General features: G+C 31.2%; 2 protein-coding genes across 2 annotated transcripts; both read right to left on the minus strand.

Annotated features, from left to right (window-relative positions):
* Positions 1 to 2,410: 2,410 nt before the first annotated feature.
* LOC149576724 (polygalacturonase At1g48100-like) lies at positions 2,411 to 4,788 on the minus strand. Its single transcript, XM_089795062.1, has 3 exons — positions 4,762 to 4,788; positions 2,851 to 3,042; positions 2,411 to 2,755 (listed from the first exon to the last, which is right to left on the minus strand). Exons 1-3 carry the CDS (start codon positions 4,786 to 4,788, stop codon positions 2,411 to 2,413), a joined length of 564 nt encoding a protein of 187 aa, XP_089651188.1.
* Positions 4,789 to 5,770: 982 nt separating this feature from the next.
* On the minus strand, positions 5,771 to 9,407 carry LOC149576725 (polygalacturonase At1g48100-like). The gene is made up of 8 exons (XM_089819312.1): positions 9,177 to 9,407; positions 8,741 to 8,869; positions 8,255 to 8,416; positions 8,121 to 8,165; positions 7,789 to 7,996; positions 7,603 to 7,684; positions 6,356 to 6,464; positions 5,771 to 6,268 (listed from the first exon to the last, which is right to left on the minus strand). Exons 1-8 carry the CDS (start codon positions 9,375 to 9,377, stop codon positions 5,894 to 5,896), a joined length of 1,311 nt encoding a protein of 436 aa, XP_089675438.1. The 5' UTR covers positions 9,378 to 9,407; the 3' UTR covers positions 5,771 to 5,893.
* Positions 9,408 to 13,344: the final 3,937 nt, after the last annotated feature.

The raw sequence follows: 13,344 nt of genomic DNA on the forward strand, positions 1-13,344 counted from the left end.
AGAATCTTAGTGTGTATTGGTTAACTGTGAGTTGTAACCCTTAAGTTTAACTAGTGCTCATGCTGCAATCACCATATAAAACTGCATGCTTATGAGTAAGAATTTTGTAAATAACTCCAACTAGATGTTCTTGTGTGTAATCTAGCAGGCATGATTATGTGTTTTGTTTTCCAAAATGATGGGTTCTTTAAATGCTAAATGGTTTTGAATGTAGTAGCTCTTTCTATCATATATATATATATATATATATATATAGACACACACACACACTCTAAGAAACTTCTGCAATGTCTCTTATTAGTTAATTCTCAACCCAAAGCTATGGAATTGTGATATGTTATTATCATGCACATGAATTAAATGGTCCTTAATGGGAATTGATCAATTGAAAGTTATTACTGAATATGGAATTCTTTTTTTAATCCTTCTTAAGAGATGCGTACATTCTCTACATTTTATAGTTACGCTAAATGTAGATAAGTACATTCTGTAGAATGATATTGTTATGTTGAATGAAGATTTTCTAAGATTTAAATTGTTATGTTGAGTGCAGATGAGTACATTCTTTGAGTTATATTACATTTCTTTTAATACATTTTTTCTTGTCTAGAGTGCATTTTAGAGTCTTTCATGGGATGGTTGTGATGTGGTTTGCATGGGTTGAATAGAGATGGATATATTATGCTTTATTTATCTCTATTCACTAGGTCTGACTAAATTTGGCTCTTAAAGTATTTTGGCCAAAGCAATTTTCTTCTATGCTACATATGTGTAGATATGTTAGTTACTTTTATTTTCCCTATCACATTTTGTGATGATTAGGCTATGTAGATATATTTGGAAAGTAGTATGTTTCATGGCAACATTGGATTCATCCAATCTTCTTGTTTTGAGCTACTAGGTTTCTCATGCTAGGGTTAGGACATTCTTCATTTTAGGAAGGACCCTTCGGGAGCTAAATACTTTGTGGTTGGCATGCTAAAAGCACCTTGGCTAGACTCATATCTCAACTATGGATGAATGATGTCTAGTGGCTATGGAGACCAGAGGTTGTAGATGGGCACATATTTGAGGCATCTTATTTAACTCTACATTTGATGTGATGTATAAAAAATCCAACTCACGAGGATCATTATGATGTAATCATGTTAATGGATAATGTATTTATAATGGTCTTGACATATTATTTTATTCATGCATTTTGATGTATGTTGACGTGTAGGTTAGCATCTTAAGATAATGCTATATAATTATACTTGTTATGATAAATGAAGTTATTAATCTTGATTATGGTTAATGGAATCATTTTTTTGGACTTTTCAAAACTAGGGTTTTTCTCTTATTTTTTGCATTTCTAGCAATTGTATGATGTGGTAATTACTAAGTAGAAATTGTATCCTTACAATAGGCAATGTAAAAAGAATGTGAACAACGATGGAAATGGTCATTGGTATTGTTAAAGATGTGATAAAAAAAAATGTAGAATGTGATTACATATACATGCTTCAATGTATAGTGCAAGATCGCATAGCTTTCACTTGGGTTACAATTTTTGGAAAAGCATGAGAAGATATTATGGGTGTTACAACAAAGGAGTTAAAAAAATATTGAAAAATGAAGAATAAGATGATGTCAAACTTGCAACAATGATACAAAAGGTTATTTTCAATAAATTCATATTTAAAGTTCATATGAAAGAAGAGACTTACAATGATGAATATATGGTTACGTGTAAGGTCATAGAAGTAGAAAAGATTGGCTATGCATCTAAGAGAAAAGTATTATTAGATTCAATTGTTTAGTTCTAGGTTCTACTATGATTATTCATTTCTATGTATTTGTTTCTACCTATAAATATTTTCAAATACTTCAAATAAAATACTTGAATATGTGCAAGTTAGCACATCCAAATTTTGATCTACGTAACGTTCATATCATAAAATTTTGTTGCTTCTTATGCATTTCATATATTTATACATATAAATTTGTGCAACTGAGTAAGCTTTTATTTATATATTTACAGTCTTCTTACTTTTTTAATACATAATTTGATGATATACTTATATTTGTGAATGTTAGATATCTTGAAATTATATATCTATCAGCTTAATTTTTTATTTTTTAAAATTGTAATTAAAGTTTTTAAGCATGCTAGTAAAGTTAAAATGAAAAATACATGTCGAGACGTCTTAGATGCACATAAACAAACTCCCAATAACGTAGGAAATTTCAATTAAAATAAATAATCTAAGTGCAAGTTCTTTAGGTCAAATGTGGAAGTAACACGTTAACATCATTTCAAGAAAGGTCAATATTTTCGATACTTATATAGGAGGTACAAGTATACAAGTAGTAGAAATATCGAATCTGAATAGTAGATAGTACGTATTTACAATCATGTTCAAGTGATTTAGCATGCGTCCTCGTGTGACTGAGAGCGTGAGGGGTCATTTTGGGGCCTTCCAGGTAGCAGGCATTGAACAGAGGATTGTCCATAGCTATTCAAACAGTATGGATCCTTGTGGTATGTAGCAGCAGGTTTTAGATTGATGTCGATCAGCTTCAAATCAGTGCATGGGACTTCTTTACTGCACGCTAAATACATTGGCTCCTCCACGTATATCCCAATTATCTTCTGATATGTCACGCCCGTTATGAAAACATTTGATGATTGATTTCGACATGTAGTTTTATCACAGTAGAATTGATTGATATCAATGGGAATCCTCACGTTGGAGACTTGTATGTTGGAGAACTACACGCCCTTTACCAATCCAACTCCCCCTTGTCCAATCTAACCATGTTCAAAACCTTAATTTCAGGTTTACCGTTGAACAAAAACTGACTAACCTGCCACGTTTTGATGCGGACGCCATTGGAAGCATCTTGGATGTTGCTTTCATAGACGCTCACGTTGGAAACGCAAGCCTTAGAGTGGTCTTTTCCCAGTCCTCCAATACTGATATCAGTTAAACAAATTCTAAGTGTTAGAAGTTGACTATTAATCATAAAGAGTTCACTGAAGTCATCTTCTGTAAGATGCTGTTACACAACGTAGATGTAGAATTGTTGATCTTTAGTGATTTGTTTGATGAATATTCTTAATTTTCAGCTTAGATATGATTATAATTATAGTTTGTCTTTATGAATTTTAATAATAGAGCAATTTTTTTTATAGTAAAGATATTAGAAATTATCAATAAAATATCAACTGTCATTATTTGAAAAATATATTTACTTACAAACCATTTTATATCAGCTACAAATTATGAAAGCTCAACTATCATTTCTTATAAATTCATTCTTGAATGTTTCTACTGAAAATTGAATTCACTTTCTTTCTACAAATTCAACAACTTCAGTCAGTTCATCTCTTAAACTAATTTTTTTGTTAATTTAATTTTTTAAATATAAATATAACTATGTCTTAACATCTCACTATCTAGCTAAAGATAGAGATTCTCATAGAAGTTGAATAAGGATAAAAAGTTCAGTTTATTTTATCTATATTTTTATATGATGGTATTACATCACATAGTTCATAATTTTCAGACTGAATAGAATTATAATAATAATTAAGATGTCAAAGGGTCTCTAATTTACTAGTGAAGTTGAAAGACTCACAAAGAGCCCATTAGGAATCATAATAGAGATTGTGCCTCATCAGTCTTTGATTGTTAACCAAAGAACTTAAACTAAAAAACTTAACCTCCATCATATAGATAGATAGATAGATAGATAGATAGATAGTTTTTATATAATAAATAAATTAACAAATATTTATAAAATAAACAATCAATATTTAAATATTTGTTCTAAAGTCACTCTACATTACATCTAATTCATCCAAGTTCAAATATTATCCCTTATAAATTCCCTTATAAATTCACTTTTAGAAGTTCCGATTAAAAGTTTATTTTCTACAATAGAATCTCTCACATTTTGAATATAAGTTCCTTTTAACAGCTCTAATATAAGCCTCCCCTAGACTATCCTTACCATCTATCACCTAGATAATAACCATGCCATTATCATAAATTTCTATCTTTACAATGAGAGTCTAGAAACTCTCAACAAGGGACTTTAGATTCATATATCTCTATTCCCGAGTCCTCTTTAGGGCTTCAATGAGGATAGGAAAAGAGTTCCTCTCTTTTAGGATCCTATCATCAATGTCTTTTAACTTACAAAAAAACAAGTCTCTTGCATAACCTCAGTCTCATTTCTAACATATTTCATACATATTGAGACAATTGTACCATTATTTGTAGTACAATGGAACCCAACAAGTCCAACATAATATCTAGGGTTCTCTATTTCAATTTCATTTCATTAATCTTATGAACATTCCATTTATAACTCTATAAGAATCTACCACCCCTTTCTTAGTTGTCTAAAGAACACTAGCTCTAGTTTCCTTGCTAAAATAACCTAGACCAAAAGGGTTGTGTCCAATATAGGGTCACCAAAACTCTCATATATTCCACACTAGGAGGAAAACTAGAGGGAATGCCAATTGTCTTCTTTGGAACCACATGTTCAAAGGTCTTATCTTTAAAATAGTTAATAATCAATACCACAATCCCTTCATAAAGGAAGATATTACTATTCTCGTTAGCCTTAATTATCTTAATACTAGAATTGAGAGAACAATATATATAGTAAAAAAGGGATACCTTTTGACTATTGTAGAAGTGGTTAAAAGGACCAAAATGATAACCATAAGATATCATAAATGTGTCATCCAAAGTAATATCATACATGATGGCTCTCAACACCTTCCTCCATATTTTCTTTACAATTGATGAGAGTAATAGGTTTTGTCAATTTTGAAAAGATCATTCCTTTCCTTCTGCTCCTTAGGGAGTTTATCCACATCACAATCTAATAGCTTCCTATCTATGTAATATTACTTTCCATCACATGACATACCAATGACTTCAGTGACAACCAACCCATCAATTTCAACTTTCCACCCAATAATTTTGATTAATATAGTTATGTACAATGTTTAAATAATATAACTCAATTAGGTGGGTAATGTTTAGATACATGCAAGTAATCTTAACAAAATGTTTCTATTAGGGACAATAGCATTAGTGTAGATAGTTATGTCTAGTGTGCATGTCCCAATGACATTTTTCCTTGTCAATATATCTTATAAACTGTAGAACCTAATGATTTTACATCATACACTAAGGAAAAAATGAAGCTTGAAATAGGTAAGTCAACTTTGACTATTAAACACTTTTAACTTTAGAGTCAATGTCACCCTTAAACATCACACACTAACAAAAAAATTAAGTTTGCAAAAAGATCAATCTTAACTATTTAACACTTTTGACCTAAGTTCCAATCATTAGTATTTGATGTTTACACCTTAAAATCAGATAAATATCATTCATTTTTATTTGTGAGCCTTCCCTTTGACTAACTTGCTTTTCAATCTCATCAACTATAAACCCAATTTATTTATTTTTTGGAAATTCCTCTCTTAGGTCAACTTATATTGTTTTATATGGCGTTTTATATATTGTATAATGTATTAGACATGCTGCTTTGAGGAAAATATAATCAAGTCCAAATACGTGGGGTTAGTAGGTTACTATATCAAATATGATTATAAATTATAAAATTCCGATGGAAAATACATATCGAAACGTCTTACATGCACTTCAGCAAACTCCCAATAACGTAGGAAATTTCAATTACAATAAACAATCTAAGTGCAAGTTCTTTAGGTCAAATGTGAAGTAACAAGGTAACATCATTTTCAAGAAAGGCCAATAATTTCAATACTTATATAGTAGGATAGGAGGTACAAGTATACAAGTAGCAGAAATATCGAATCTGAATAGTAGATAGTACGTATTTACAATCATGTTCAAGTGATTTAGCATGCATCCTCGTGTGACTGAGAGCGTGAGGGATCATTCTGGGGCCTTCCAGGTAGCAGGCATTGAACAGAGGATTGTCCATAGCTATTCAAACAGTATGGATCCTTGTGGTATGTAGCAGCAGGTTTTAGATTGATGTCGATCAGCTTCAAATCAGTGCATGGGACATCTTTACTGCATGCCAAATACATTGGCTCTTCCACGTATGTCCCAATTATCTTCTGATATGTCACGCCCGTTATAAAAACATTTGATGATTGATTTCGACATGTAGTTTTATCACAGTAGAATTGATTGATATCAATGGGAATCCTCACGTTGGAGACTTGTATGTTGGAGAACGACACGCCCTTTACCAATCCAACTCCCCCCTGTCCACGTGAAAATCAATATCACAAGAATCTAACCATGTTCAAAACCCTAATTTCAGGTTTACCGTTCAACAAAAACTGACTAACCTGCCATGTTTTGATGCGGACGCCATTGGAAGCATCTTGGATGTTGCTGTCATAGACGCTCACGTTGGAAACGCAAGCCTTAGATTGGTCTTTTCCCAGTCCTCCAATACTGATATCAGTTAACAAATTCGAGTGTTAGAAGTTGACTACTAGTCCAGAATAAAGAGTTCACTAAGGTCATCTTCTGTAAGATGCTGTTACACACTGTAGATGTAGAATTGTTGATCTTTAGTGATTTATTTGATTAAAATTCTTAATTTTCAGATTAGATATGATTATAATTATAGTTTGTCTTTATGAATTTTAATAATAGATCAATTCATTTTATAGTAAAGATATTAGAAATTATCAATAAAATATCAACTGTCATTATTTCAAAAATATATTTACTTACAAATCATTTTATATCAGCTACAAATTATGAAAGTTCAACTATCATTTCTTATAAATTCACTCTTGAATGTTTCTACTGAAAATTGAACTTCACTTTCTTACTACACATTCAACAATTTCAGTCACTTCATCTCTTAAACTAATTTTGTTAATTTAATTTTTTAAATAAAAATATAACTATGTCTTAACATCTCACTATCTAGCTAAAGATAGAGATTCTCACAGAAGTTGAATAAGGATAAAAAGCTCACTTTATTTTATCTATATTTTGATATTTACATCACATAGTTCATAATTTTCAACCTGAATAGAATTATTATTATAATTAAAATGTCAAAGGGTCCTTAATCTACTAGTGAAGTTGAAAGACTCACAAAAAGTCCACTAAGAATCATAATATAGATTGTGCCTCGACAGTCTTTGATTGTCAACCAAAGAACCTAAGCTAAAAAACTGAACCTCCATATATATATATATATATATATATATATATATATATATATATATATATATATATATATATATATATATATATATATATATATATATATATATATATATTAAATTAACAAATATTTATAAAATAAAAAATCAGTATTTAAATACTTTTTAAAAGTCACTGTACATTACATCTAAATTATCCAAGTTCAAAAATTATCCCTTATAAATTCACTTTTAAAAGTTCCTATTAAAAATTAATTTTCTGCAATAGAATCTCTCACATTTTGAATGAGTTAAACTCACTTTTTAGTTTATTGCTTTACACATAAGTAAACCCATTGGTAACACCTTTCATGATCTAGCTAAGGATAGAGATGACTTAGAAAAGAATATTGTGAAATTAAGGAGAATACCTGATACCATGACCAGGGCCGCAGTTGATGTTATGAACGCGGATGCCGGAGGAACCTGTTTGTATAGACACACAGTCGTCTCCTGTTCGTTCACACAATAACATTTTCCACTAATATAATTTTCAAACTTTGCAAATAACATCTAAACAAGGCGAAAATAACTGACAATTATTGCAGTTAGAATACCACAAGCAATTGAAGAATGGTGGATTTCAACATCACTGGTTTCTTGAACATGAATTCCATCAGTGTTTGGGCTGTTTCCGGGAGATGATATTGTTATGCCAGCCACTCTCACAGAAGTGCAGGTATCAAATTTGAGGTGAAATTGTGGACTGTTTTTAATTGTGATGCCCTCTACGCTCACGTAAAAGCTCCCGAAGAATCTCAACGCCTTGACACAAAACACAAGCAAATTCAATATCTACAAACAATAATGCAAATCTATAGAGACAACCATGGGAAAAAACAAGCTTGTCCAATTAAGTGCAAAACATATTTACTTCTTACTGACTCACCGTGGGCTTCACAGTCAGTAAGCTGTCACCATAATCGTCGCTTTCCTGACACATAATTTTGGATTTGTTATTTCAACGCTTGAAATGAAAAACACTCCGTTCTCTACGAAAGCATAACCTAATGTTTTATGTACCACATAATCGTATTGGGACAACTTCCACCAGGGCGCTCCTTGTCCGTCTATAATACCGTTCCCGACTAAAGTTATTCCGTTTAGTTTGGAGAAACCGATCCATACCCACAAATGGGAAGCCGCGGACTTTGGATTCATGTGTGCTACTATAGTTCCATAAAGCTGATGCAATTCATATAGTAAACATTTATACATTAGTTTCGCCTGTCTTTCAAAGCTATCATTTGTACCCGTATAGGTATTAAAAGTTATTAGATATCTACAATCTATAAGAATGCTGTAAGGAATTTTTATATCTACAATATAGAAGAATGTTATTGTAGTTTTTGGATTTCGTTATGTGAAAGTTTTTTAATTTTAAAATATGCCATCTATCATCTTTCTTCTTCTATTATTCGCTTGCATCCTCATCATAGATAAGGGAACGCGATTCAAAATATTGTTGCTAAACATTCTTCGTTTTGGAAAAAGAGTATAAAATGATACCTCAAAGATAATCCTTGATTTGCAAGGTCCTGAGAAGTCAATAGGACCAACTAGGAAGCTATGAGCAGCTGGGACGTGTAATATTGAGGACGCCTTGGAGCAGACTGCTTGCCAAGCAGCCTTAAATGCCTGTTTCACCCACAGGATTATTAGTTAAAGTATTCAAAAGAAAGAATTTACAACAAAGCTTTATTTTTATAATAGATGTTATTAAAATGTTTGATGTGAAAATATGATTTCAAAAGTATTGAGACAGTGTAACTTAAATTAATATAATCTATAAATATTGATGTAGATAAATCATACTTCACATTTCACTGAAAGCAAACAAATTTTCTATGAAGTGTAATCCATATCATTTATAAAAAATAAAATTCCACGATTGAATAATAAACAAACAAAATAATAGTTTAGAGATACTAAGGTAGAAGATAACATTTGTATCGTCGGTAAATCCGTTTCCTTTTGCACCGAATGATCTAACATCCACAAAGTTGGAAGAGGCATAATATTCATCACCCCATGAACTGCTCAGCAGAGCTTTAGTCTTGACTGCTCTTGTAGCATAGCTATTCTGACTTGCGCTCAATACAATTACAATAACAGACATAACATAAGATTTTCTTGCTACAGACATCTTCCCTTTGTATAATATAGAAAACAAGAGAAAGTTGCTAAGTGAAGAAAGGATGGGTGAAGTGGGGTTTATATAAGCTTTTGGAGAGATGCTCATTGTTGAGCATCCCCTCCGATCACGGGCGTGCATGATTTGACAAGCGCTGGCTTTCAGGATTCGATGCACTCTTTTCTTCATTCATGCTTCCCACCTTTTTCATCTATCGAACTACAGTATCTTATGCTGCCTTTTCACTTTAGTCATTTCATAACAAGGAGTGAAAAGAATGAGATAAAAGGGCGTAATTTGTGGTCATCACAAAGTTCACCTCTTCTTTTTTCAATCTTTCAAATTCGGCAATACCACCAGCTATTGCATACGATGCAAGGGAATAGCATGTGCAATGTTAAGGGTTGATATGTGATGAAGTCTTATTTCATTCAACACTTATATGTAACATACAATATAAAAAACTTTATAAGAGTAATATAGTTCTTTTATAAGAGTGTTATGTTTTCCATAACAGTTTATGATTTTTCATCCACATGAAATAGTTGAAGAAGTATCAGTGAATCGTGAAGTTTGGAAACCTAGATATAAATAGATTTTATACAATTTAATATAAAAATAAGATAAAATAATCATCATGAACTATAAAATTTTCTAAATATGAAAAATTATGAAAAGATGAATAACCCACATTCACTTTCTTTGATAAAATGATAAGATGATATGTAGACGACTACATCCACAGTATGAATATGAATATCCATTCAAACCCATGATAAGGCCTCATACATTGATACACAATTTCTTGTTATAGAATAAATGAATGTGATTTCAAAAAGCAATTTTAAGGAAGCTAATTTCCACCAATTCGAAGGCTAGTTATCTGGTTCTAAGAATTTGAGGAATTAGAATGGGCCATACTTTGACAACCTAGTGTAGATTGCAGCAATCACGGCCAAAATTAAATAAGAGAAAGTGGGGTAGATGGCTGTGGTTTGAATATGAAGTATCGCAAATCAGTTAGGCTTCCTTAATCCTGGTGAACATCATTTATCTGAAGGTGAAATCGATGATAGGTGAGAATGAAGATGAGCTTTTCCTGTCCATTTCCACATCTCTACCGCAAGAAAGTCAGGCATCTCGTGACTTTCATGGCATCATCAGGTTTTCCTGAAATTAATTTACATTTCTTAATTAAGCAAACATGTCTTGCAAGAAAGAAATGTTCATTCACGTGAATCTCTTCTCAGTTCGCCACGTTAAAAAACTGAATTTGACCTTCAGCCTTGGACGTCGCAAACTTGGAAGTTTGGTGAATCAAAGTCTTTGCGTGAAGATCTCTTAGATTTCATATTAAGTATTATAAAAATGTTAGTAGGCCGGCAGGGGAGTGTTTGTATTATATAATTTTTATGGATGTATTCTTGTTATGCATTGTCTGTTTAAAATAGTAAATAGCTCAATTATTTTTTAATAAATGTGAGCTACTAGAAAATGATTTGTGTATGAATGAGGTAGAGCTTTTAGTTTCCATCAAACTTAGTTACCTGATCAGATTTTGAACCGAAGATAATATTTTTAAGAGATTCCAACTAAGGAATACAATATTGGGCGTTAAATTGGAATTTGTTTTCTATGTATTATATACATATATATATTAATGGTATTCATTTTCGTAGTGTTTGGTATAGCTTATCATTTTATGGTTATCTTACAAGAAAGACCTCTTTTCAATATAATTTTTGAATTTCAATCAAATTTAACAAAAGTAAATTAAATAAAAATGTTCAATAAAATCATTTTAATAATAGTATAATCATAAAGAAATGACCAACACAAATATTCATATTAAATAAATATGAAATTTAATTTATTTACAAAAATAGAATTATTTGTAAATATATTTGAAATGAAGAATTATTAGGTCATTATAATTGACCTACAAATATGAGCTTAAAATTCTCAAGTATGATTCAACAATTGTAGAGGTAATTTCATCTTAAAAATTAAAAAAATCTAAAACTTAATGATTTTATTTTAGTGAATCCTCTTTTTACAAAACAAGTATAATTTCTCTCAAATATTAAGTACTTTGTTTATTCAAAATAAATATAATGTATTATCCTTAGTAAATGGTAATGAGACTCAATATGAAACTTAAAGAAGTGATTAAGTAATATATGACATGTTTGTTAATATTATTAATTAGCACAAAAAACCCCATGACCTTATTAAAATTAATAATGGACTTCATATATATATATATTGAAGTTGTTATCATTGTTATTTAACATCCCCTTAAGTGCAACTTACAAAAATATTTAAAACTTAAGTAGAAATGCACACAAAGTATAAGGATCTTGTTGACAACAAGGCCGGAATGAGAAAGTAAAAACCATGGAAATTGATTGGGGAGTTCAAGAAGGAGAGAAAGAAGAGGATGTAACTTTTTGAATTAGAAGGCAATATCAATGACGAGGATGGGAGAGATTCAAATGGATTTTTAAATTAAGATGGTGAGAGTCTCACTAGGGAAAGACAATGCCATTCTATTTTATATTCCTAGTAAGGGACATCTGTTAGTAGTATCTATTGGCAGGTCTATGATTATTCAATATAGGTTTTCACTAAATTCGAGCTATAGAGGAGGTTGATTTCTATTAGCATGGGCATTGATATATTCAAGTCTTCCTTATCCACTATTTTTCATTATTTCCATCTTAGTTGCATCACTTTATCTAGTGGTTTTGTCATGAAGTGTATTATTAACATCTTTACCTTTTTGGGTGTTGTGCTCAAATCAGGTGTTTGAAATTTTTTAATACTCAAGGTTTTTAGGTTGGTTTGTCATGTAGTTTTCTTCTTTTAGGTTGTTGGCATTTTCAAGAAAACATCATAGCTACTCTAAATTGTACTCAATCTCATCTTCTTCATGTGGCCTTTAAGAAGTGTTTTCTTAGATGCAATTATCAATTTGGATATTGCATTTTACCATCTTAAATTAGAAATTTCTTCAATTTATGACTTCTTAGCACCCATTTAAAGTAATTTAATAGTATATTTGTATTTAAGATACATTTTCGTATCTTTGTTTATTTGTCCTAGATAAAATCTACATGGGATCTAATGGATCCTCCTTGGCACTCCTAATTTATGACACAAATCTCAAGGGTGGGCCAATCTACTTCACTCCTTCCTTTTTATTCTTTCAATCACATTAATTTTTTCTTTACACCAAAACTAGTTTTTCTTAAAATCTATACTTAATTTTGGACATTGGGACCTATTTTGGGACGATGAGGGATTTTAGGAGATTTTTAGGCCTAGTTTGCAGGGAAGAACTACCTCCTTGCTCAATCAAGTAATAATACATACCTATATGAGAATCAAGGATGCAAAACATCCCCAATTAGCTCCCATTTTGGTTCCCTCACTAGACCCTGAGTTGATGTTGGTCTAAGGCATAATGTTTCTTGCCTAACGATTGGTGGGAGAGAGTAAATTGTAAATTATATATGAACACACTCAATTGTTTCGTTTGGCATCATGAATAATTATGTGATCAAGAAATCAAGTGAGCTAGATCAAGAAACTATATGCATACTTCATGCAGACAAGAATTTTTGGACATCCTAGATTTTCATATAGCACATTTGTAAGGTGGAAACAAAGAGGCTTAGAAAACATGGATTATGACTATGACATGGACTACTTTACCCTTGGGGGGTCGGTATACTTTTTTGGTTATCCTCAAATCTATGAATTGTTTCTTCATAATCATCCCATATCAATCTTCATGCTAGACTGTGAATCTAGGATTTTAGATCTTGGTATTGTATAGTCAAAGCTCATACATGAGCATCAAACAATTTACTATTGATATCAATGACTATTTGTGGAGGTGGAAATAATCAATACTAGGGGTTCACTAAGGAAAACCCCTAGATAGCCACCCAAAATACCCTATTTTTAGATAAAA

This window comes from Cupressus sempervirens, chromosome 1 (genome assembly GCF_028749045.1).
Source record: "Cupressus sempervirens isolate cs-2001-9-10 chromosome 1, ASM2874904v1, whole genome shotgun sequence".
Classification (NCBI taxonomy): domain Eukaryota; kingdom Viridiplantae; phylum Streptophyta; class Pinopsida; order Cupressales; family Cupressaceae; genus Cupressus; species Cupressus sempervirens.